The sequence below is a fragment of the Amblyomma americanum genome, chromosome 3 (assembly GCF_052857255.1).
Source record: "Amblyomma americanum isolate KBUSLIRL-KWMA chromosome 3, ASM5285725v1, whole genome shotgun sequence".
NCBI lineage: Eukaryota > Metazoa > Arthropoda > Arachnida > Ixodida > Ixodidae > Amblyomma > Amblyomma americanum.
Genome location: NC_135499.1, coordinates 54,728,594 through 54,755,166, shown reverse-complemented (window position 1 = coordinate 54,755,166; position 26,573 = coordinate 54,728,594). Strand labels below are relative to the sequence as shown.

At 51.0% G+C, this 26,573-nt stretch overlaps 1 protein-coding gene across 1 annotated transcript in view; it reads left to right on the top strand.

Annotated features, from left to right (window-relative positions):
* Positions 1 to 26,573, top strand: part of LOC144123731 (uncharacterized) — a 78,462-nt gene that overhangs the window by 40,405 nt on the left and 11,484 nt on the right. The window contains exons 2-4 of the mRNA XM_077656505.1: positions 6,250 to 6,389; positions 6,943 to 7,343; positions 17,750 to 17,801. Coding sequence (XP_077512631.1) covers positions 6,250 to 6,389; positions 6,943 to 7,343; positions 17,750 to 17,801 — 593 coding nt within the window. The remainder of the gene's footprint in view (positions 1 to 6,249; positions 6,390 to 6,942; positions 7,344 to 17,749; positions 17,802 to 26,573) is intronic.

Below are 26,573 nucleotides of genomic sequence, written 5' to 3'. Positions count from 1 at the left end.
TTGATAAGTACGTTTTTTCGGCTGCGTAATATTTGTTCCAAGCGTCCTGACTAGGAAGCAACTTGGCCGATCGGAAAAGACGCTTCTTTTTATTTTCAAGGCGTCTGAGTGTATTTGTGAACCATGGGTTTTGAGGGTTAGTTCGTATATTTATGTTCGGAATAAACCTGTCGACCAAATCGTCGATTTTCCTCTTAAACAAGGACCAGTTAATATCAATGGATCTTTGACTAAAGTTAGATTGAAATGCTGGCAAAAATGCGCGAAGTTCATTATTTATTGCTGTATAGTTTCCTTTATCGTATAATCGGATAGTTCTTTTAGTTGTGGCGCGTAAGGATGGTTTAATCGTGAAGCCAGCATGTATGACGTGATGATCGCTGACGCCTGGTAGATACGTGATACAATGAACGCATTCAGGGTTATCCGTTAATAATAGATCTAGAATATTTGCGCAGTCTTCGGTTACACGAGTTGGCTCGGATACAGTTTGAATGAGATTAAAATTAAAGCAAACGTCTAGAAATTCATTAGCATCCTTATTATCTGTAGCGGTTAGATTATTCCAGTCGATACTCGGAAAATTGAAGTCTCCGAATAGGAGAGTGCATGTGTTAGGGTGTTTAGCTTTAATTTCATTCAATGCGTTATTAAGTTTTCGCGGGAAATCTGGGCTGTTAGGAGGCCTGTAGCAAACGCCGATCACAACTGATTTAGGCGAAGCATGGCATAAAACCCATATTATTTCTATATCTGATGAAAGGTTAATGGCTGAGCATGATAGGTCTCGAGCGGTGGCAATCAGTACCCCTCCTCCCCTTCGATCTGGGCGATCTTTGCGAAAAACACAGAAATTTGGCAAGTCAGCAAGCACTTCACTATCGGAAATATCGCTGTTAAGCCACGTTTCTGTCAAGACCACTATGTTACTGGCAGATGAAGTGGCGATATGGGAAACAATGTCGCGCTTTGAAATGAAACTTCGCACGTTAGTAATGATTGCTGACAATGAAAGCGCTTCTTGGTGTACATGCCTAGAACGATCTGTCGACAGGGGCTGAGATGGTTGCTATTTTACCTCTTTGACTGTTAGTGATGATTCATCGAATATGTAGCGTTTAGGACCAATGTGTAATGTTTTGAAGCGCAAAGAGGACTTATCGGATACCGATTTGGCATAGGCTACAAGATGTTTGCGGGCGTTACGGACGGGAAGGGAGAAGTCTTCGCCAATACGTTAGTTGGTGGCTTTCAGCTTATTGCCTAAGGAAAGGAGGCTTTCTTTAGTTTTCGATGACGTGAATTTAACGATGATTGGCCTGGTGCGATCAGTAGAGCGGCGTCCGAGGCGGTGAGCACGCTCGATTAGATTGGGTTCGATGGCAAAACCGAGTTGAGTGGAGCAATGGCGAATGACTGTTTCTTCCGAGTCTGCATACGTTTCAGTGGGGTTAGTGTCAGGAATATTGTAAAAAATGAGATTGTTACGGCGAGACCGATTTTCTGCATCGTCCATACGTGCCTCCAGTTTGTCGACCTTGCAGGTAAGTTCAGTGTTTAAAGTTTTCAGGGCGTCGATTTCAGAATGGAGAGTAGAAAGTGTGGCGTAGTGTGATTCTAGAGTGTCCATGCGCTTGTTTAAGTTGGCCAAGGTTGTTTCGGTAGTTTTCAGTTGGTGTTTAATGTCCTGCAGATCTGAAATTAATGTAGCTTGTCCGGTAGTTAGTTTATGGAGCTCGGAAAGTATGCTGTCGTAACGGTCTGGGCCTGGGTTAGTTTCAACATCGCCTGACAATAGTAAAAGAAAACGAAGAACACGTGAACATTCAGCAGCAATACTACTGTGCCACATCTCGCGTTTCGAAACCTAGTACCAGCTCCAGGGACCCTTGTACTCTTTTTTAGGGGTAGCGGTGAGTAGCCTGACGGTAAGCAAGTTGTAACTCAATACTTCCCTCATATGATGTGGATGCTCCAAGAAGTGGCCAGCCCAGTAGTGAGCATTTGTCGACGGTGAAATGAACCGCTGATTTGTCTACCCAAGGCCAAATTCTTCTCGTCGCGTCGTTTCTTCCGTCGGGCAAATTCGCGCTCGACGTGGGTGCTCGACAACTAACCCATTTTTGCTAAATGCAAGAGGGAGCACTTTAGTCATAGGTTGTTCAAATTTTCATTATAACGGTCCTGCGAAGCCCTGCGTCTGGAGTCCTCCCCTGCAGGAATGTGCAGTTTTTGCTAAGCCGTGCTTATCAGACACAACCGACCACTACTGCGCACTATCGGGAGCCAACGGGGCCTGCGCGCAACAACGAGTCTCTCTGCTCTTAGTCTCTGGCGCAATACAACGAGAGAGAGAAACGCTTTATTAAAGAGCGACATATTAAGCGCTCAAAAGATCCTTGGCATGCAGCACCAGGGTATGCTGGTCGTCCAGTTTGCCCGATTAACAAAATTCTCTACACTCAATTTTACCTCTCTCTTATCAAGCAATAATTTAGCTGGCTCTCTTCTGCCATTAACACATTACACAAATGCTTGCCTTCAACATAATGTCACTCATTTTCTTGTCCATAGGTCTGCCACTATTTTGATAGTCAAGATTTTCTTGGCTTCCAGTTCCTGGTGTTGTGTACAGAATTCCTGCTCCAAGTGCGACTATGTTTACATCGGCGAAAGCGGGAATTTTGAAAGGCATCTGAAAGAACACATCTTGGGTGTGAAGTTCCTTCCGACGCGCTTGCGGAGCACGCCGCATCGCCAGGTCATGATATCTGCTGGGAAGGGGCTTCTATCCCTGCCACAGAAAAGAACTGGCTTTCATGCCAGTATCTCGAGTCCTTGGTGATTGAGATTACTGAAAAAAGACTTAAAGGGACACTGAGGAGAGATTAAAGTTGGCTTGTATCGTTCGAATACCAGCTCCTGATCACAAAAACACCGCTCTTACTGAAAACGAAGCTCTTGCAAGCTAGAAAATAGCAAGAACCAAAATACAGGTAAAGCCGCCGCTGGCCAATCTCGCAAGTACAAGCGTCATGACGTCATAGGACAAGAGACGCCACCCTGGAGTAATTTTCCTTACTGCATGGAGGCCACGAATCTCTGAGGCTGACAAAAGAAGGTTGCGCGGTTCAATATTGAAGTAAGTTTTGTTTTGAAACCGATAGTCCACTTTTATCACATGAGGAAGACAGACAAAAGACAACCTGAATGTTGGAACCGACGAAAACCGATGCTTGGTGGCGCCACAGGCGGTCAGGAGAGTTCCGGTTTGTTATGGCGCTTCGCGTCTATCAGCTTTGCGTGCCCCGTGGTTTTGTTTTTGACGCGCCTCGATTTACAAGCGCCGAACAGCAGAGGAACTGCAAGTGCTGCTTCAAGTGCTAGTTAACCTTTGAGGGAGCCTGTTAAGGCTGGTCAGATGATCGTCACGATTGATAAAAACTGTTATAGCATGATGGTCGACGATCGTGCAAGGCAGTTAGCAGTATAAAGAGCACTTTTGTATTCGTATTTTTGACCGGCGAAATGTTCCCGACTGTGCCAGTCAACTTCGATTTACTTAACTAACGGAAATCGTTTATTAGGAACGGGAGGCAAGATACAAGGCAGTTCATAAAACAATTGCTGATGGCCTAGCTTTGTTAGGCCAGAATATACGTAGCGAATGCGCGGAGACATCTGCATCGGAAAAGCGCATTCACAAGATACACCTTTATTCATGGCTAAATTTTGAGCCGTCGTCTCAAACGACGGCTCACACTTTGGCGTCTCCGCCTCAAACGCCAAAGGCCCTGGTTCGATTCCGATCCTTGGCACAGGATTTTTTTTTTATTCCGGAAATTTCGGTGGCTCCCATAAATGCCGCCAACGAATACGTTGGTTAGCGGAGGCCCTGTTATCGGAAGCGCAGGCTCTGTTAAGGCGCGCTTATACTCTGGCGTAACAACCAAAGAAAGCGAGACCCTCTATACTCCAACTGCGCTTGACCACAGACGCGTTTTGCGGCTTCGGTGTACTCTGACCGCACTGGCGGAGACTCGGAGCACGTCTCTATATCGCACCGAGTGCGCCAGCTGCCGCCGGCCCGGCCAGACTGGTTCGGCTCTGCGGCGAGGAGCGCGTTGAGACGTCATGTGCCTCTTCGGAGCACCGCCACGGCGATGTAGCAAGTTCGCGGCCAGTAAAGCTTTCGCTTTAAAAGAGATTTGGAACCTGCAGAGACCATGACACCGCTCTCCTCTAACTGATTTGTTTGCGGCTCCATTCAATAGCTTCGACAGTTGGGCGAGCTTTTCTCTTCGAGCTGTCGGATAATTTAATCCATTCACAGTACATATCTGAAGGTACATGCAAGTGAGCAAGAGAACCCGATCCAGTGGACCCTCTACCTCTGGAAACGCGTGGAACCCGTTGAAGCGTCGTGAGTCGGTTTTACTTTAAAGCCACCAGCTTTAAATGCGAGCGTCCGTGAGCACCCATCTGTTTTTTGTGACAAAAGAGAAATTAACCTGGCCCTTGCAACCGTGAGAAACCTCCTCGACGCAGCCTGCTGCATCGTGTAACAGCGCCTTTCAAGGAATCACAATTCATTGGCCCCAAAGCCTCGGCCAGCCTCCGATGGGCGTGACGTGCAAACCTTGTACTCGCCCCTCGCGACTTCCAGCACTGGGTTTACTATATTTAATTAGCAACGGCTCCTCACTGAGGAAGAGGGAAACGACCCGCCGGCGCCTAACCTAACCGTTCTCCCTGAAAAGCATCGCACGCTCTTTGGAGCTGAGGTCGTTGAAATGCAGGCCGGAGTTTTTGCGACAACTTCGTTGGCGGGTAAGGAAACGGGATCCATCGTAACGCTGGTAAGACGCCGGTGCAAACGCAAACGAAGCGACGGTAGCGACCCCCGATAGATGCCTTCAACGTGCGGCGGCGGTAGCGTTAATTTCGGCTGCTGCTAGACCGCACGGCTAGCCACCAGAAATCACTGAGTCTGCGTTTACGTCATGTTTCATTTCACTCCGTCCTGTGATGTCACAATAGTACGCCGTGACGTCATAAGAGTGCATCGAGTTTGAATAGGAGGGCGGAAAAAACTTTTTCCACTTCGAATCCAAATTTCTTTGAAATATATGCATCTTTCGCTCTCGGACAAGCGGCAACAAAGCCATCAAATGCTGAACTATCAGATTTTGCTAACAAAGAAAAAATTGATAGAGTTCTCCTCACTGTCCCTTTAAGCCTAATACCGGCAATCTCCCGCCAACCTACGCAAGTTGCTTGGGACTATTATTGAAGCGTATTTAAGCGTCGCTCTTCTGAGTAAATTTCAGTGAACAAGCCTTCCGTATGGAAGCTGAAGCGTCTTAATTTGACACAAACCTTTGTTCAGCGTCTTCTTTTTTCTATTGAAATGAATTACTTACTACCCGAACAGCTGAGATTTCGTCAGACCTTAGACTTCATTTAGTTCGGAGAGAGGATTACTACATGAATTCTGTTTAACATGGTGAAGTCCGAATTCGTGCTGGTATTATCAGAGCCATCGAATATACTTGAAAAGGAATGAATTAAATAATATCTCGAGGGGGCATTTTTGATAACAAATATTTATCATTAATAATTTTTTATGTCTACCGAAAGTATACATACGCAGTAGAATGTGCTTTGAAAGTAATACACATCGCATCGCCTATGCTACTACGCACTAGAAAGAATGCAGGGAACCACTTGCGGAAAGTATGCAAGGAGCCACAGAATGCCGGCGGCACAGCCCAAATTAGGTTTCACGGAAACCTATGATCTCAAGAATTAAGGATGCAACGGAAAGCTCTGCTTTAAATCTTCAGTCTTCGGAACTGCATTAAATAACGCACTGAATATATAGTAAAAGTCATACCTTACACGGCCTTAGGAGAAGAAAAAATGTGAACTCCTGTAACAATCTTTATAATATTTTTCTGTTACAAACAAATTAAAAGCAGGACGGGCTCGCGCGACCAATTACAAACGAAGAAGAAGGGGGTGCCTCTATCGCGCGTGCATGCTCGTGCTGCGCCCGGAAGCTTCACCGTTCCAGATCGGCTCTTCAGTTCTTCAGCGATTCGGAAATTTTCTCTCACAGGGAATCCAAGGCCTCTAAGGCTGCTCCTAATGGAGAACGGCTGCGAGTAGCCAAAAGGGTGGCCGCGGGGCATTCTCCGCGCAAGAAGTCTGTTTCCGCCCGCTCGTCGCGTGCTGAATCTCCGACAGCGCGCAAGGGGACCGTTCACAACGGGGTTCCAGGCAAGAAGCGTACTCATCGCCGCCTTATTCGGCGGTCGGCCATGGGCAGCCGCCCCCCGCCGATTCGCCCGTCTCCAGTGGCGCCGGAAGTTCCGAGGAAGTGGAAGGTGAGTTTTGTAACGTGCACTGACCGTAGTGCACGAGGGGAGGGGGGGCCTTTAGTATTTGCATTGCGACACCTTTCTTTAGCAGCAATGGACAGGACGGGACACACAAGAAACAGAACTTGCGGTCATTGTGTCATATTTATCTCCTCGGTCAGAACATGAAAGCCGTTCTTTGAGGCTTGCATCTTTCTTGCTGCGCGTCATCCATGGCTAGGAAATGAAGGTACTGGAAAGGGCTGTTGAAATTCACAAGTATCCTGAGTGCCTGCACAAGGCATGTGGTCTACTTATAGAATGAGTTGTACGTATTGTGTGAACTTCATCGAATGATTTGTGGCGAGGTTTTCCGCTGTAGGGGAGTTTTCCAAATCAAAATTTACTTCGCACGCACATCCCGATGGACGCAAGCATATCAATTTCGTATTTCAAACTGATGGTCCTAGTATAGACTGCTTTCTTGTGGCAACAGCTATTTTAATGGAATAGTGAAGTCGCCCACTTCCATCCTCTTTGCCCAGGTGTACAAGCTGAGCCAAAGTATTCGCTTTTGCAGCCCATACGCCTGCACTATCAGCAGCCTCAGCTCAGGTTGAAGCAAATGGCGGCAAGACCGTCAGCCCGTCCGTACGCAGCAACGGCATCATGCGCCTCTTCCGCAAGGCAGGCGAATTGAAAAGCGGCACCACGAGCAACAGCCTTACCAACGCTCCCGCCAAGTCTTCGCCGCCACCTGACGCCGCAGTCGCTAGCAGCAAGCAAGCGGCATCTGAAGGAAAAGCACTGGGCCACGTTTCGGCCGCCGCCTCTCCTACGATGCGACGCTCCTCGCTCAAGAAAGCGTCTACCGCGGCGGCCTCTACGGTGGGAACTCAAAAGCAGCACGCCAAGAACGTCGACGTCCGATCGCCCTCACTGGAAGCAGTGCCGAAGACAGCGGCGACGTCATCAGTCGAGGTGAGCTGCGCCTTCACGTTCTAGATAAGAATGTTTCTCCTGTGCAGTGGCGCAAGGACTGAGGTCGTAAAACGTGTTACAACAGTTGTTTTTCCGACCTATCTTTTCTCTAACAGCGCAATGACACTTGATATTAGATTTAGTGCCTCCAGTCTGTTATAATAATAATTGGTATTTTGGGGAAAGGAAATGGCGCTGTATATGTCTCATATATCGTTGGACACCTGAACCGCGCCGTATGGGAAGGGATAAGGGAGGGGGTGAAAGAAGAAAGGAAGAAATAGGTGCCGTGCGGAGGGCTCCGGAATAATTTCGACCACCTGGGGATCTTTAACGTGCACTGACATCGCACAGCACACGGGCACCTTAGCGTTTTTCCTCCGTAAAAACGCAGCCGCCGCGGTCGGGTGCGAACCCGGGAACTCCGGCTCAGTAGTCGGGCGCCTTAACCACTGAGCCACCGCGGCGGGAAATCCAGTTTGTAGCAAAACTCATTTTCCAGCGAAAGCTGCATTGCTTAAGAAGACAAATTTAAAGATTATAACTTAGAGGTTAGAGGGTGTAACAGCGGAGGCAAAGTCACAGTTCAATGTCAGAGATATTAGGTTGGGGCAAACTAAAAAGAATGAGAAATAATAAGCCCCTGCCTGCACCACTGACATATAACAGGCTTAATCTAATCTTAAAATAAATGAAAAGGCCAGAAGGCAATAGTATACTTTTGCCAACCGTAGGTGCCGGGGGAGCGGACCCGGGAGACTCCCCTGATCTCCCCTGGGACGTAGCGGAAGGGGCTGGATGAATGCGTTATGGGAATTGGGATGGGAATGGGGACAGCGAGTTTTTGCTCTGATCCTTCATTTGTCTCGAGTCCATTACTGGCCTGTCTGGCCAGAACAAAGCGTCAAGATTGCCCAATGGTGCGGCCCCACTCACGGGATGCCCGACCCCCCGCAAACGCAACAGGCTCCGACCGCCGGAGACAGGAAAACCTAACACAGGGTCAGCTACCTCTGCCCCTCCACGACTTTCAGGGTTTGTTTGGGGACCGACCAGCTACTAGCCGTTGAGTACTTTTCGCAGTTTTTGAGACACCGGAAGTATGTTGTGGTGCGATCCGGCCAGTAGAGGCTTAGGTCGTCAGCCTATCGGCCCTCCGGCCTTCGGCACCATGGCCTAAGACTTCCGAGGGGACCCACCTGTGCTTCCAGCCAACCAACCATGCACTTATTTCCTCCCCTAGCTTGCTCCACGCCTACTGAGGGGGGGAGTGTTCAAGGCTGGGTTGACCGGGGCCGCAAACCAAGAACATAGCTTAGTGTGAGATGATCCGGGCCTACTCTGCCAGTACTCCACAACATCCACGGTTTCTTCACTGGTCGTACTACGCACCACCTAGCTGGGCGTCACGCAACGGCTATCACAGCCTCGCGGTCAGCCGTGAGGCTGCTTCCCCGAGGCATCGATTCGGAGAGGCCTGGCTGCTGTAAACCCCCGCGCGCACCTGGTCCCTCCGTAGCCAGAAACCGGCGCGTCGGTCGCCAGCCGCGCACGCCCTCGCGTGCAGCGACTAGTTGCATGTATTGGAAAACCTTTTGAGTTTTGACATGCCTTCCGTGCCGGATTCCATGGGTTCAGCCTGGTGATATAACCAGGACTGTATCCACTCAGGCATCTAACCTCACGGGCGCAGCTGGCCCTCACAGCTGCGTGGGAGTCGCTGCCACTCCGATGGGGTTTTGCATCCCCGGAAGGTGGGCCCCGGCCCACCCATCCCCACCACTGGCGTTGCAATGGAACAAAGCCTAGTAGCCGAAACTACAGAAACTACACCAGCCCGTTTCCGGTGGAGGGGAGTGATAGGAGCAGGCCACACCGTCGGATTTCCCCCCCCCCCTCCCCCCCCCCCAGTTGAATGTCACAGTTAGAAAAAAATTGCTGTTGGTTTAGCACTGCTATGCATAAAATGTGCTAAATCACGGTTTTTTCAGTCCGACACCACTGCGACGTAGTCAAATCGTGACTGAGGTATCCATTTATACGGGGAGCCAGTTATGCTCATTTTCTTTTCTCCAAATCAACCGAGGAAGGACGGAAGGAAAAACCTTATTTTCGTCAGAAGTCCGCATATATTTCTAGGTTTTCCTCTCCCGAGTAATCCGGCAAGCAACCGCCCGCCTCGCCATTTATGTAAGTACCTCGGAGTTCGTGTATGAACACCCTAATCGCGCCTTGATACCGGTGCGCTAATCTAGCCATTTGCCCCTTCTTCGCGGATTTGGTTGCCGCTGGATATGAAAGGTGCCTCAATAACTGCCATGCTTTTTTTTCATCCAAATCGCCTATTCATCAGGTTTGAAATCTGTCGCGCTGAAATTCCAATGTATAGGTTTCGATTATTGTTCTAGCTTGGCCACCTTCCTACGGGGGACCCCATTATGCCTTTGTTTCTTCCACCTCCGAACGAGACTCGCATGCGCTTCCCACATGTGTAACAGGCTAGTCTGCCGTGAAACCCTCCTCCTCCGTCGGAACCTCTTCTCTCTTCTGTGGTACCCTTCATGTCTTGCTTGAGCGCCTCAACCCAGGCTCCCAAGTCCTCGATTTCCTTGTTCACTGTGTCTTTACTGACTTTACGAAATCTGTCCCAATTTATCACTCTAGTTCCATACACCTTGTCTTTGTGCTTCGCAGCACTGAATACCGTGGAAAGGACATAGTACTGACTGTCCAGTGACTGTTCCGTTTTTACCCACTTTGCATCCCAAATACCCTTCACAAACGCGAGCTCCGGAGTGGTGTCTATGCTCACGCCGTTGCCTATCCTCGTATGATCTAGCAGGTTGTAGAGATCGTCCATGGCAGGTCCTGAGCTGCCTGCCAAAGCCTATTTCCCTTTGGACTGGCTCGGATGCAGCCCCACTTTGGATGAGCCGCACTGAAATCCCCAACAACGATGAGTTGAGCCCTAGCCGCTAGCCCTTGCGTCTTTATCAAGAGGTCTGGCAAGCCCCCCTCCCCCCCCCCCCCCCCCGCCGCATTATCTTTAGGAGAACAATATACATTAAGAACAAAGAGACTGTTATCGTCCTTTCTTTTGGGCAGAATCTCTATTAGGACGTAGTCATCTCTGCTGCTATATATGGTCTGCTGAGTCGCTGTGGTGTTGCGATGGACTAGCACGGCCGTGAAAACGCTCGATACGCCCCCCCCCCTCGATCAATCTCTGGTGGTGTAAATGGCTTAAATCCGGGTGATTTCACCGAGACACTAGCCTCTTGCAAAGCTATAATGTTCGGCTTACTATCCGGATTCTGTATGTGCAACTGCAGGTTCCCCCACCTGCGACGCAAGCTCCTGCAGTTCTATTGCCAAACCTCAATATGCTGGCGAGGCGCCATGACTAGGCACTAGGTTCACTAACATCGGCACTTGGCTGACTACAGGAGGCAATCTAGCCTCTAGCGTTGCATTGAGCTGTTGAGACATGCACAAAACCTGACTTTGGAAAGCCAGCAAGTCATTGGTGAAGGCCTCAAGGCGCTCCTCAATCTTGTCTTGTGTGGCTTAGATCCTTTCGACCCGAGCTTCCAACCTATCCTGTCTTTCCTCCAGTTTTCCTACTCTGTCCGCAAGGGCGGACATGTCCCCCTAAGACTAGTGACTCTAACTACTGGTGTTGGTATGTCCGCCGTCGAAGTTTCTGCAACTCTCTTTGCATTAACTCGCTCATCCGCCGGCGGCTGCCTTTTGACCGTCCCCCGATTCTCCACTTCCACTTCCATAGCAGTGCTCTCGACCTCACGAGAAGCGGTCGCCTGAGACGCGTTCAGCGGGGCCTGGACCGCCATTGTATGTACCCTTCGTCCTTGGCCACTTTTAATCACCCGTTCCATCTCTGCAATCCTGGCTTCCTTCTTTTTAATCGTCTCAGCTTGCTGGTACACCAGACTTTGCAGCTCCTTCTTTCGAACAGTCCCACTCTGGGAACCCGCGTTGGGCCAGATCACCTTTTTCCTCGTTCCACTTGGACTTCTATGACTGAAACCTTGTCCTCCTCCTTTGCCACGCTCGAGTCCGGGCAGGAACGGAAAGGAACCCGACTGGTTGCTGCTTTTGTTATCGCCTCTCGCACCGATGGATGATCGTTTCCTGGGCCTCATGACCGCCCAGCTTGAGCGTCTTTACATTCGCATATGCCCCACAACGGTTCATACACGGTGTGCTCACCGTCATCGTGTTGTTTGTCTCGTTGACCCGCACCAGGTCTTCCTCCGCCGCAGTTGCATTGGTCAGCCCCCCTGCCGCTCTCAAGGCATATCCGAGTTACCTCGACGTCACCATACTCAAGTCTCCATTCTTGGGCTGGCACACAACCTTGAAATCCTTGGCTGGCATTTTCAGAAACGGTCCCGTTTCTTCCACACCGGCGCTTTCCCGCGCTTTATTTGCTCTGCTCCGTGCTCCGTGCGCCCGTCGCTGCGCGCCTGTTTCTCGCTAGGCCTACTCTCTGGGTGGTCCCCATACACAGATTTCTTGAATCAGTATTGAACCTTCAAAAGCCAGGCCCATTCTCCCGTCTCGAACTCTTCGGGCGTTACAGACTCTCGCTGAACGGTGTACTCCATTGTCTTCAGCCTCGCAGATGCCCACAACCTCATGTCACAGCCCCGGGGCCCGGTGCCGCCGGCGTCGGCTCGGCCTAATGACTAGGCCTTACCTTGCCGCACCGTGGTTGAGTGGGAAAACCGTAGAAAAACCCCTGAAAATGGACAAACTTTCCGAAATTTGGTGTCTGCAAGAAAAGGGCAACTTCCCGTAAATGATTCCACTTAAAGTAAATTCAAAGCACAGCGCGTTTCGCCGAAAATGCGGAGCACGTTCGCTCTCGGCGGACACCTGAACCGCGTGGAAAGGGAAGGGATATAGGAGGGACTGAGAGAATAAGGGAAAAAACAGGTGCCCTAGTAGAGGGCTGTGGAAATATTTTGAACAACTGGGGATTTTTAACGTGGTGATGGTGGAAACATTTATTCCCAAATACAGAGGGGGCCAAACCCCTAACATGGCACGAGACAACCATTAGGGGGCTTTCCTTACAAGGCAAAGGACAGCCCTTTCAGGGCTATCTCCTTCAGGGCGTTGGTAGTTATCCGGCGCTGGTCAGCAGCAGCGGAGCTGGCCAGGAGAGTCTCCAAGTATGACTCTGCCGTGGTGGTGGATGGAGTGTGTGGGAACGCAGCACATGTGAGGAGGACATGAAGGAAGTCTCCAGGTTTCCCGCAGAGCTTACAAGAAGAAAGGATTTGATCGGGGTAGCGGACATGAAGGAGAATAGGGTAGGGAGCAGTTCGTGTCTGGAGTCGGCGCCAGTGGGAGGCCTGGCTTAAGGTTAGGGAGGGAGTCGGCGGTGCGTAAACGCGCCGGGTATCTCGGTAGTAGCCAAGAATATCTTTGAACGTAAGCAGACGCTCCCGGGATGGCGGAGGAGGTCCAACTCCGGCCCGGAAAGCTAGACCTCGGGCGAGGGAGTGGACCTCCTCGTTACCCGGGAGGCCTGCGTATTCGGGGGTACAGATAAGGGTTACGGGGTGGGTGGGGTGCCAGAAGTGCAAAAGCCGAGCCGCGGAGCGGGATATCAGGCCTTTGGTGAAATTAGATAGAGCGGATTTTGAGTCGGACATAATTTTGCTGGCAGAGGTGGAGGCAAGAGCGAGTGCAATGGCCGCTTACTCTGCAATTTCCGATGAGTCTGTGGTGACGGATCTTGATGCGATTAGTCGGGCCTGAAAATTAGTGACGCCGAAAACCATGCGGGAGCCCGACGAGTGCGCTGCCGCGTCCACGTAGGCTACCTCGGGATTGTTGCCGTAGAGCTTGTGCAGGGCTTTGGCGCGGGCTGTCCTGCGTTCTCCGTCGTGCTCGGGGTGCATGTTCTTAGGGATTGTAAGGATGATGAAATGGGAGCGTAGGTCTGGAGGTAGGGGAACCCCCTCGGTAGGATGGGTGATCGGGGTGATGCCTAGCTAACAGAGTAGAGTGCGGCCTGCCGCGGTACTCGACAGGCGAGTCAGCTGTGCTGCTAGGATGGCCTCTGCCAGCTCCTCAAACGTGTTGTGGGTACCGAGGTTGAGGAGCCGGGTAGTAGAGGTGCTGGGGGGTAGTCGGAGGGCAACCTTCGTGCAGCTCCTGAGGAGCGCATTGATGCGGTCTCGCTCCTTCTGTTTTAGGGGGATGTAGGGGAACGAATACCACATCCTTGACTCCCCCGCGGGCGACACCAAGACTATCCTCGGCGTCGACCTAACAAAAGCTTTCGATAACATTACCCACGCAGCCATCCTAGAGGGCCTCCACGCCCTAGGCGTAGGCCCGCGAATGTACAGTTACGTCCGCGATTTCCTCTCCGAACGAACAGCCAAATTCACCATGGGCGACCACCGGCTGTCCGGTGTCTCACTGCGAGCACGGGGAACCCCTCAGGGTGCTGTACTGTCTCCTATGCTCTTTAATATAGCCCTTCTCCAACTCCCCCACCAACTCGCCCAAATACCCGACATACATTTCAGCCTCTATGCTGACGACATCACTATCTGGGCTAATCGAGGCAGTGATGCCGACATGGAACATAACCTACAGTCGGCCCTCAACATCATCGACTCATACGCTCGCGCGCGGGGCCTAGCCTGCTCCCATTCTAAGTCAGAACTCTTCTTCTACCGCCCCAGGCCGCACGACGCCGCCAACCCTCCCATCTCACTCACTCTAGAAAACCACCCCATTCCCCTGGTCTCCCAGATTCGCATCCTGAGCCTCTTCCTTCACTCCCACGGCGCGCATGGCAACGCCATCCAAACTCTCCAGACCCAAGCCCAGCAAGCCACCCGTCTCATTCGGCGCGTGGCGAACCGGCGCGCGGGTCTACGAGAGCGGAAGAATCTTTAGCGTGGACTGACATCGCATAGCGTACAGGCGCCTTTTCGTTTCGCCTCCATCGGAACGTGGCCTGTGCGACCTGCACTGAGATCGCACAGCGTACGGGCGCCTTTGCATTTCGCCTCTATCTAAACGTGGCCTGTGCGACGTGCACCGAGATCGCACAGCACACGGGCGCCTTTCCGTTTCGCTTCCTCTTCAACGGAGTCTGAGGCGGGCGCCTTTCAATGGAGCCAAAACGCTAAGGCGCCCGTGTGCTGTGTGATGTCAGTGCACGTTAATGATCCCCAGGTGGTCAAAAATATTCCGGAGCCCTCCACTACGGAACCTTTCTCTTCCTGCCTCCTTTCACCCCACCTTCCACCCTTCCTTTACCGCGCGGTTCAGGTGTCCACCGAAATATGTGACATTGAATCCCAGAGGCTTACATTAGAGATTTTTGTAGACTTTAATAAGGCTTTTGATACGCTTAACTATAATACTCTCTTTGTAAAGCTTGAACATTGCGGTATACGTGGTCATGCCCTTAATCTTTTCAAATCATATATGTGCTCGCAATGACAATATGTTTCCATAAGTAACTGCCATTCTGAAGTTCTACAAATTTCAAATGGTGTGCCCCAGGGCAGTCCTCTAGGTCCTATACTTTTTTAATTTATATATAAACGACATAGTAAACATAAGCAAAGAGAAAAAATATATTATTTATGCTGACGACACTAGTTTATACTGCTCCTCCTCACATATAAAACAACTGACATACACCGCGAACACAGCACTGGATAACTTGAGGGTCTTCATCGAATTCAATATCAGTAAACCAGAGAAAACAAAGGCAATAATGTTTCATTCTAAGGGCAGGGTAATCGCGAATTCACCACCAATCTTTTTCAGCGGCACAGAGCTACTATACGTCGAGGCACTGACCTGCCTTGGCATAGATTTTACTCCCACAATGTCTTGAAATACCCACATTAGCAAGATATGCATCAGGCTGTCTAAATTCATAGGTATTATCGCCCGTATTAAACATATTTGCCCGTGAAAACGATGCTCGACCTTTATGACACTTTTTTCTTCTCATATATAGGTTATTGTTACTTGGTATGGGGAAATACTACTGTGTCAAATATACAAAAACTTTTTATTCCACAGAAAAAAAACTACACATAATTACAAATGTGTCCTATGACGCCCCGACTCCCCCAATAAGGCAAAAGTATAAAATTATTCCGGTTTATATGCTATTTGAGTACAGGTTTGCCTGCTTTTATAAAAAAATCACGGCACGAAATTACCCTTTCTTGAGCCGCATTGTTCCTCTTTTACCATATGCACAACCTATGCAACTAGGGACCATGGAATGATTGCAATACCCAGATTTCGAACAAACTACGGTTCTGCGATGTTAAAATATATTCTACCGAAATGTTTGAAGACCCCTTTATATAGCAATCTAACAAAAAATGACTTCTGCACTTAGGGAACTGTTCATTTACTGGGTTGTATTTTGTTACTGCGTTGAAATGTGTTTACCTGTCATTTCTCTTCTTTTCTTTCTCTCCTTTCTCTAACAATGTATAATGATTCTCCTGTGTTACTGTCTCTGCAAATGCTGCCGACTTCTACGGGTGAAGAAGCTTGTCAAGCGGTCATTGGGAAACGCTTTTTTTCCCCACCCATGCTTTTTGTATGACAAAAGCTGAAATAAATTTCACTTGACTTCATTTACTGCGCCATTTCCTTCCTTCGAAAACCAAATTTGCATTTCAAACCTCACCCCGACCGCGGCGGCTGCGTTTTTATGCAGGAAAAACGCTAAGGCGCCCGTGTGCTGTGCGATGTCAGTGCACGTTAAAGATCCCAAGGTGGTCGAAATTATTCCGGAGCCCTCCACTGAGGCACCTCTTTCTTCCTTTCTTCTTTCACTCCCTCCTCTATCCCTTCCCTTACGGCGCGGTTCAGGTGTCCGCTGATATATGAGACAGATACCGCGCTATTTCCTTTCCCCATAAAACCAATTGCTATTATCATTTCAAACCTGCTGCTGATTTTTAAAAAATGAAACTCGCTATACTCCACAATTAAGGTGAACGCCACCGCCTAGTGAAGTGCGATTGGGGTGTCCAGTTAGCCGGTGAGCCAGTTAAGCTTGCTACTCAGAGGACACAGACAAGCTGAAACCCAAGTAGTGTGGCTAGAAATGCATTGGCGTTAAAAAATGAAAATTAGTTTTGGAGAAATCAATTGGCACAGTAACTTTTTCTTCTCGGTGGACACCTCAAATGCGCCATGGATTCGAAGAATGAAAGATGTGGTGAGTTGAGGGCTCCGAATAGTTCAACGACCGGGCCTTTACCGGCACTGATATCACACAACATACGGGCGCCTTATGCGTTTCGCTTCCGCCGAAACACGGCGGCTGCGGCCGTGTTTGGATCCGGGCACTTCGGTGCAGTAGCCGAGCGCCCAAACCACTGAGCCAGTGGCCAAACCACTCAGTCAGACTAGCCTCTCCGGCGGCGAATATTTTAAAGCGAAAGCTTTACTGGCCGCGAACTTGCGATTTCGCCTTGGCGGTACTCCGAGGAGGCACATGAAGTCACAACAGGCGCCTCGCCGCGGGTATTTCTCTCTCCCTCTCTCTCTCGCTCTCTAGTCACTACTGCGCATGCGCCACTAGTAGCACCGAGCCACATGTGTTCCGTCGCTGCGCAGCACCGCGCCTTTCCTCAAAATCAAACTTTCAATTTTTAGTTTTCTCTTCCTCTCTTCCTCCCTCCTTTATCCCTTCCTCTACGGCTCGTTTCGGGTATCCAGCGAGATATGTGAGACGGTTAGTGTGCCATTTCTTTCCTCAAAAACCAAATAAAAGTTAGTCGATGGCGTTCATACAGTTCATTGGCGTTGAAAACTCTACAAAGGCCGTTAATTTTCACGAAAGGAAACGCGCACAACCGGCTCCAAGGGCCAGTGGAAACCTCAATCTCGCTTTCATGTACGTGGCGTTGGTGTCAAACTGCAAAAGCCTGCTTTGATTGCGTCCCGCACACTGGATAGGCAGCGCGCCCTCCCTGCCAACCTGGGAGGTGGCGTGCAGTTAACGGTTGATCGCCAGAGATTGATCACCAAATGAACGCTGCGGCCTAGCTATTGCTGCAGTGCCGCATGTCAGCCACAACGCAGTCAGCACTACTGCATTCGGGCCACAGCGCTCTCTCACCACCACCACATGTACCAAAGCACGAATGAGGCGTCCGCACATCCAGGGAGCCAGTTATGCGCGCTTCCTTTCCTCAGAACCATCCCCATCTAAAACAATGTCAACGCCAATGCCAATTAACACCGTGAACGCCATCTTTCGCTTTGTATATCCTGGATTATTTTTGTTTGCCCTCAGTTTGACGATGGCGGTGCATGCACAGACGCCCAAGCGAGCGCGTAATTCTCATGTAAAATTTCGTCCGCAGGCTTCGGATGACGTGCACACCGAGATTACCCGACGCAAGTCTTCCGTTCGATGTGAGTACTCGCCAAACATTCGCTATAGACTTACGCTCGGAATGAGGCCTAGGCTTCCTCTGTTCCGACACCTTTCACGCTGCTAGTTAGAAACAATGGCGTAGCGCTGAGCAATTAGGTGAGCGGTCAAATGATTCGAAGTAGAAAAGACTAAAAAAACTTCACACTCAAGATTCAGACGCACTTTAGCTCGGCACCCTACTGTTTTATTATAAGACGATATATACACTTTCCCTTATTAGTAATCATTCGCTAAGCTTCTCCAAGTCACAGTTGATACGTTCTTCCAATTATCTCTAACACTATCTTCCGTAGGATGCAAGCACCCTACCCCGCAGACTTCTGAATTTCATCTCCCCACTTGAGACTCTGCCCTTTCCTGCTATGCTTAATTGCTCCATGCATGTTTTATCCGTCCAAGTTCGCGACGTGTTATATTAACGCGCGAAGATTAAGAGCTCGTGTCGCAGAAACTCGACGTCGTCGCTGTCGTTCACGTAGCCCGCGGGATGGTTGCGACTATGTAGCGCGAGATTCAGCGACAGCTGTCCGCGTTTAGTCACATGACCACTGGTGTAGTGATCACGTGATGCACGCCTGCACTGGCAGGTGGCTGTTGCAAACAGCCACCAGTGGGCTTATGTGACCCAGATTGTCCGGCCACCGGTTACGCTGACTGCGTAGACAGCGACGGCGGCGAGGAAGCCAGGGACGGGCTCCTAAAAGCTCTCGCTGTGAAATAGCGAAGTTACCTAGGAAGCAGTTGGGCCACCTATGTGACGTATGCTTGCGGTGACGTTGCACCCCCCCCCCCCAAATTGGGAGCAAACTGCGGACCGTGGCGGTTAAATTTGACTGGTCGCGAGAGGTTGCTTGGGTAAACTAACCTGGGTTGCACAAGTCACACCGGTGGCAGCATCTGCCATCGCGGGGCAGTGGCGCATCGCTAAAACCACAGCACCACTGCACCAGGAGTGGTATGAGGGCTCCCAGGGATCTGTGAATGTTAAGTAGAGAATGAGTAATTCTGCATATATATCATACCTCCAATTTTGTTCCCTCCAACGATGACAGCCTGCCTTCAACCTGAAAATTGAAAATCGGTTTTTGAGAAAAGCAAATGCCTCAGTATAGTCATATCTCGGAGGACACCTGAAGCCTGCCGTAAGGGAGGAGGTTTAAAGGGAGGGAAAGAATAAAGGAAAATTAAGTGCCGTAGTGGAGCACCGCTGGATAACGTCGACCACGTGGGGATTTTTAACAGGCGCTGCTATCGCACAGAAAAATGAAAATTGGTTTTTGCAGAAAGGAAATGGCCCGCCGCGGTGGCTCAGTGGTGTTGCAAATGGGTCGCAAGCCCCAAGGGTAGCGTTGGCCTGGCGGCCTGGGGCACAGCTGGAAACATCCGAAGGTCCTGGCAAAGGATGAGTCGACTGCCAACAGAACAACTTGTTTATTCTAGCATCGCAAAAGAGCAGCCGATCAGGGCGACCACGTTACTCGACGGAAGAAATCGAAGCCTCTCTTTGGCGTCCGGGGCAGCTGCCTTTATACCCTCGGAGTCGAAGGCAAGAAGGAACGGCTCGGGATGAGGCGCACGAGACGGCGACGCACGGACATGTTGAGACGTGACGTGACGCGTCCGCCGGGCCGGCGCCGGTCAGACCTCCTCGCCTCCCAGTTGGGGAGCTCCTCTCCCCGGCTGCCGCGCTTTGACAAGCGTGGGCACCAACATGCACACACACACACGCACACACGAAGACACGTGGCATTGAAACCTGCCTGGACGCGCTTGGCGGGAGGCGTTGCGGCAGCGATGAACGGGTCAAAATGACCGCCACTTTGAACGAAGCCCCGGCGTCCGTTGCATCCGCGCCGGCTATACCGCGCGTCGTAGGCGAAACGTAACAGACCGCCCCGCCGGGAGGAGGAGATCCCGATGGTCAGGGGACTGCATCCGCTGTCCGGAGGGATGTCGCTCGATAATGCTCGTAATCGAAATTGGTCGTCCGTCGGCGTTGCTTGAGCGCAGCGCACAAAGAAGGCCTCGTTCTCAGGTTCAGGTTCACACAGGACATTGCAAAGTGACTTCGGGAGAGTTGCCATTTTTGTTCTCGTTCCCAGCAAGCGTTAGAACTACGCCGAAACGCAACCGCTCAGTCAGCAAGCACGACACAACCCTCACTAAGCTCTACCAGGCTCTTTCCCCTTTTATACTACTGCCTAGTTCCTTACAGTAGTCAAGCAGCACTCAGAACGCGTCCACAAATGGGAAAATTGCACTAGAAAGCACGTCATCACTTTGAAACACTAAACAAAAGCAATATGTTAAAAATCCTGCCTCAGGAAGAAAACATCAGTAACAAACAACTTTGAGGCGGATTCCTACGTTAGGGGCCTCGACTTAAGCCATCGGCGTTACCGTTGAGACTCCCCTTTTTGTAACGCACCTCAAAGGAATATTGTTGCAAAGCGAGGCTCCAGCGCAGGAGGCGGCCATTTTTCTCCAGCGCAGGAGGCGGCCATTTTTGGGAGAAATGGCCTGCAGCCATTGGAGAGGGCAGTGATCCGTCTCAATGATAAACCTCGAGCCGGCTAGGTAGCATGACAATTTCTGAACGGCCCACACGAGACACGCACACTATTTCTCGGTGGCGCTGTACGCTTGCTCACGACAGGTCAGCTTACGACTAGCATACAGGACGGGGTGTTCCACTTCTCCATTTTCCCGTTGGCACAGTACAACGCCCATGCCTCGCTCACTAGCATCGCACTGAACAACGAACCCTTTTGTGTAGTCTGGCGATCGTAGCACAGGCTGGATTGTTAGGGTGCTCTTTAGGGCGCTGAAAGCTCTTTCCTTTGTCTCGCCCCAGACGACTGTTTGGGGCTCTGTTTTTCTTAGAGCATCCGTCAGGGGAGCCGCGATATCGGAGTACCTGGGGATGTACCTCTGATAGTAGCCGGCGACACCTAAGAACGACCGAATATCGGTCTTCGTACGCGGTTGCGGGAAGTCTCGCACAGCGGCCACCTTTATTTCAGAGGGGCGGCGACGACCCTGTCCAATCACGTGACCGAGGTAGACAACCTCGGCCTGTGCTAATTGGCACTTGGGAGCCTTGACTGTCAAGCCCGCTTCGCGCAGGCGGGTTAGCACTGCCCGCAAGTGTGCCATATGCTCAGACCAGGATGCGGAGAATATCGCTACGTCGTCTAAATACGGTAAAGCGAATTCTTCCTGTCCCCGCAACACTTTGTCCATGAGGCTTGAAAAGCAGTATGGCGCGTTCTTCAAACCAAAACTCAAAACTTTAGGACGGAATGTTCCCATTGGTGAAATGAACGCCGCATACCTACTAGCCTCTTCTGTAAGTGGAACCTGCCAATAACCCCTGACAAGATCTAGGGTGGAAATAAACTGAGCGCTACTAACTTTCTCAAGGCACTCCTCGATGTTAGGGATCGGATAAATTTGATCCTTAGTGATGGAATTAAGCCTGCGGTAGTCGACGCAAGGACGAGGTTCCTTGCCCGGTACCTCAACTAAAATCAAAGGGGAGGTATAATCACTCTCACCCGCCTCAATAACACCGAGCTGTAGCATTTTCTTTACCTCATCCTCCATAATATCGCGCTGGCGGGGTGACACCCGGTACGCCTTGGATCGTACAGGCTCTGGGGAGGTAAGTTCTATTTCATGAGTAAGGACAGAAGTCCTACCAGGCCTCTCAGAGAACTGACCTTGAAGCTCTTGTAAGAGTTGGTGTAGTTCGGTTTTCTGCTCAGGCGACAGCGGTGCTTTACTGAGTAAGTCACTAATGACCTGATCGGTGTCTTCCCTGTTCGTCACTGAGCCTAGTCCCGGAAGCCCGACCGGAAGATCTTCGGGAACGTTTACCATCATACACACCACTGCTTCCCGTTGTCTATAGGGTTTGAGCAGATTACAGTGGTAAACTTGCTGTGCTTTCCGTTTTCCTGGCAGACTCACCACGTAGTTAACGTCCGACAGTTTTTGAACAATCCGTGCTGGTCCCTCCCACTGCACGTCGAGTTTTTTTTTAGCGATGTGCGCAATATCATTACCTCATCGCCCACCTCAAAACGACGGGCCCTGGCTGTCCGATCATAATAAACCTTGGCCCTCTGCTGGGCCTTTGCCATTGCTTCACCTGACAACTCCTGTGCCCTTCTAAAGCGTTCGAGGAGCCTAAGCACGTACTCGACCACGACTGGGTCGTCGCCCCTGCCTTCCCACGAATCTCGAAGCATGCGAAGCGGAGACCGCAGCGAGCGACCGTACACCAGCTCAGCTGGCGAAAACCCCGTAGCCGCATGCGGCGCGGTCCTTTATGCAAACATCACCACAGGCAGACACAACTCCCAATCACTTTGTTGTTCAAAACACAATGCTCTCAACACGCGCTTCATGACGGAGTGGAGCTTCTCAACGGAATTCGACTGTGGGTGGTACACTGAGCTGTGTAACAGCTTTACCCCACACCTTTCGAGAAAGGCTGTCGTCAAAGCGCTAGTAAACACTGTGCCCTGATCTGACTGGATTTCCGCATGAAAACCAACTCGCGCAAATATGGACAGTAGTGCATTGACTATCTCAACTGAGCTGAGTTCTTTAAGCGGCACTGCTTCAGGGAACTTTGTCGCTGGGCAGATCACAGTCAAAATGTGTCTGTACCCCGTGGCTGTTACCGGCAGAGGTCCCACTGTATCCATAACGAGCCGTCTAAAATGCTCCGTAATGATAGGTACCAACTTCAACGGCGCCCTCGATTTGTCCCCTGGTTTGCCAACCCGCTGACAGGTGTCACATGTCCTCACAAAGTGTTCTGCGTCACGAAAACACCCTGGCTAATAGTACTCTAGCAAGAGACGGTCCTTAGTCTTCTTAACTCCTAAGTGTCCGGACCACGAACCGCCATGCGACAAGCGCAACAGATCCTTACGGTAGCACTGAGGCACGATCAGCTGATCGAACTCCACTCCCCTGCGGTCTAGATACTTCCAGTATAGGACCCCACCTCTTTCCACAAAACGAGCATTTTTCTTGGCGATACCTTCCTTGACATTGCAGCGCATGTTTTCTAGGCTGCAATCCTTTTTCTGCTCGGCTATCAAAGCCGACCGGCTGACTTTTAGCAACCTATTAAGTCCATCTGACGTAGGCTCGATGAGCAAATCTGCAGATAGCTCTTCTAACTTTCCCGTATCGGGCATTTCCTCTCCAGTACCTGGTGCCTTCAACGCTACAGGCTCAATTTTATTCAGTTAGGACGTGCTCTGAATATCAGCTTGCCGCGCCTCCGACCCTTTTTCATGGTTCGACAACGTCGGCCCCGCAACTACCGCCTTTGCAGCGAGCTCCCGAACTCTCGATCTGGTTAAGGCCTGAACGCTAGCCTCACCAAACAAAAGCCCCTTCTCGCGCAGGAGGTGATCGGACCTGTCCGAAAATAGGTACGGGTACTGGGGGGGCAGCATAGATGACACTGCGGCCTCCGTCTCAATTGCTCCGAAAGGTCCTTCAATAAGCACATTTGCTACGGGCAGACACACGCTATGAGCTTCCACGGCTTGCTTGATCCATGCGCACTCGCCCGTGAACATATCGGGTTCTACGTAAGAGGGGTGAACTACATCCATTGTAGCTGCGGAATCACGAAGCACTCGGCACTCTTTCCCGTTCACGAGGAAGTCTCGCATGTAAGGCTCGAGAAGCTTCATGTTCTCGTCAGTGCTGCATACTGACAAAAACACGACTTTTGTTTTTGTTTCTGGACACTGCGCCGAAAGTGACCCAGGCTTCTGGCACGTATAACACACGCGCGCTTGCCTCGTCTCGAACCGCTTACTGCGTTCGGCTTCGGCTGCCGCCGTCTCCTTACGTTCGGTCGGACTGCTTTCACTCGCATCCGCACTACGTGTGTCCCCCCTTGCTCTCATGGGTGGGAACTTCGGCCTCTCAGACTTGGAGCCAAATTCACCCTTTTGACCGTCCTTAGCTCCGCGAGCCCGACGCGTCACAGATTCCTCGGCTAGCTCGGCGGCTTTAGCCACTGTACTAACGTCTGGCCTATCCAAGACCCAGTACCGCACGTTCTCAGGTAACCGACTATAAAACTGTTCCAGCCCGAAACACTGCAGAATTTTCTGGTGGTCACCAAACGCTTTCTCTTCTTTGAGCCACTCCTGCATGTTTGACATAAGCCTGTAGGCAAACTCTGTATATGACTCACTTCTGCCTTTTTCATTTTCCCGAAACTTCCGACGGAACGCCTCCGCTGACAGTCTGTACTTTTTTAGCAGACTCGATTTCACTTGGTCGAAATCCTCTGCCTCCTCTCTCTTCAAGCGAGCGACTACGTCGGCCGCCTCGCCGGGTAACAAAGTGAGCAAGCGCTGTGGCCACGTTTCCCGAGAGAACCCCTGCTTCTCGCACGTTCACTCAAAGTTAACCAGGAACAAACCAATGTCCTCTCCAAGCTTAAACGGCCGCATCAGGTCAGTCATTTTGAAGGATACTCGTTCTCCTGCACCGTGTGCCTGACTTCCATTACGAGCGCGTTCCATCTCTACCTCGAGACGCTTCATTTCCAAAGCGTGTTGACGGTCGCGCTCTTCTTTCTCTTTTTGCTCTTTACGTTCGCGCTCGTCTTTCTCTTTTTGCTCCGTTTCCTCAATGGTCTCAAGGCATTCCGACAGCTCGTCATCCTCAGCCTCCAACTCAAAAATAGCCCTTAGCAGTTCTGGTTTTCTGAGTTTGTCTGAGACATTTAGACCCAACTCCCTTTCGGTTTGCGCAACGGCTTCAAATCCATGGCTGCTCCGAATGCTGCTTTCTCTACTGCCTACTATAGTCTTGCCGCAAACTAACCCGGCAGCAACGACAACCACAATTACCAGCTCTGTTTCTGACACTAACAAAAGCCTGGCAAAACTCAGAAGAAAGTCCCGCACTCACCAAACCTCGCAGCCAAGAATTCAGCACAGTCGTTCCGCTGCAGGCAACCAGTCATCACACAGGGCTCGTTGCACTGCTCCCGGATGGTCGTTGTGCTGCTCAGCATACAGTTGACCGCATATCTTCGCTGCTGGCCTCCGTTGTCGCGATCTCACCACTGGCGACCAGTTGTTGCGAACGGGTCGCAAGCCCCAAGGGTAGCGCTGGCCTGGTGGCCTGAGGCACAGCTGGAAACATCCGAAGGTCCTGGCAAAGGATGAGTCGACTGCCAACAGAACAACTTGTTTATTCTAGCATCGCAAAAGAGCAGCCGGTCAGGGCGACCACGTTACTCGACGGAAGAAATCGAAGCCTCTCTTTGGCGTCCGGGGCAGCTGCCTTTATACCCTCGGAGTCGAGGGCAAGAAGGAACGGCTCGGGATGAGGCGCACGAGACGGCGACGCACGGACATGTTGAGACGTGACGTGACGCGTCCGCCGGGCCGGCGCCGGTCAGACCTCCTCGCCTCCCAGTTGGGGAGCTCCTCTCCCCGGCTGCCCCGCTTTGACAAGCGTGGGCAGCAACATGCACACACACACACGCACACACGAAGACACGTGGCATTGAAACCTGCCTGGACGCGCTTGGCGGGAGGCGTTGCGGCAGCGATGAACGGGTCAAAATGACCGCCACTTTGAACGAAGCCCCGGCGTCCGTTGCATCCGCGCCGGCTATACCGCGCGTCGTAGGCGAAACGTATCAGTGGTTAGGGCGCTCGACTACTGATCCGGAGTTCCCGGGTTCGAACCCGACTGCGGCGGCTGCGTTTTTATGGAGGAAAAACGCTAAGGCGCCCGTGTGCTGTGCGATGTCAGTGCACGTTAAAGATCCGCAGGTGGTCGAAATTATTCCGGAGCCGTCCACTACGGCACCTCCCTCTTTCTTCTTTCACTCCCTCCTTTATCCCTTCCCTTACGGCGCGGTTCAGGTGTCCAACGATAAATGAGACAGATACTGCGCCATTTCCTTTCCCCAAAAAACCAATTATTATTATTATTAGAAAGGAAATGGACTACTGATCCGGAGTTCCCGGTTTCGAACCCGACCACGGCGGCTGCGTTTTTATGGAGGAAAAACGCTAAGGCGCCCGTGTTCTTTGCGTTGTCAGTGCACGTTAAAGATACTCAGGTGGTCGAAATTATTCCGGAGCCATCCACTACGGCACCTCCCTCTTTCTTCTTTCACTCCCTCCTTTATCCCTTCCCTTACGGCGCGGTTCAGGTGTCCAACGATAAATGAGACAGATACTGCGCCATTTCCTTTCCCCAAAAAACCAATTATTATTATTATTAGAAAGGAAATGGACTACTGATCCGGAGTTCCCGGTTTCGAACCCGACCACGGCGGCTGCGTTTTTATGGAGGAAAAACGCTAAGGCGCCCGTGTTCTTTGCGTTGTCAGTGCACGTTAAAGATACTCAGGTGGTCGAAATTATTCCGGAGCCCTCCACTACGGAACCTCCTTCTTCCTTTGTTCTTTCACTCCCTCCCTTATCCCTTCCCTTACGGCGCGGTTCAGGTGTCCAACGATGTATGAGGCAGATACTGCGCCATTTCCGCTCCCCAAAAACCAATTATTAATTATTATTAGAAAGGAAATGGCGCAGTAAATGTCACACACCTCGGTGGACTCTTGAACCGCGTCGTTAAGAGAAGGATTGAAGGAGGGACTGAGAAAAGAGGTGCCGTAGTGGAGGGCTCCCGAATAATTTAGACCTACTGGGTATCTTTAACGTGCACTAACATCGCAC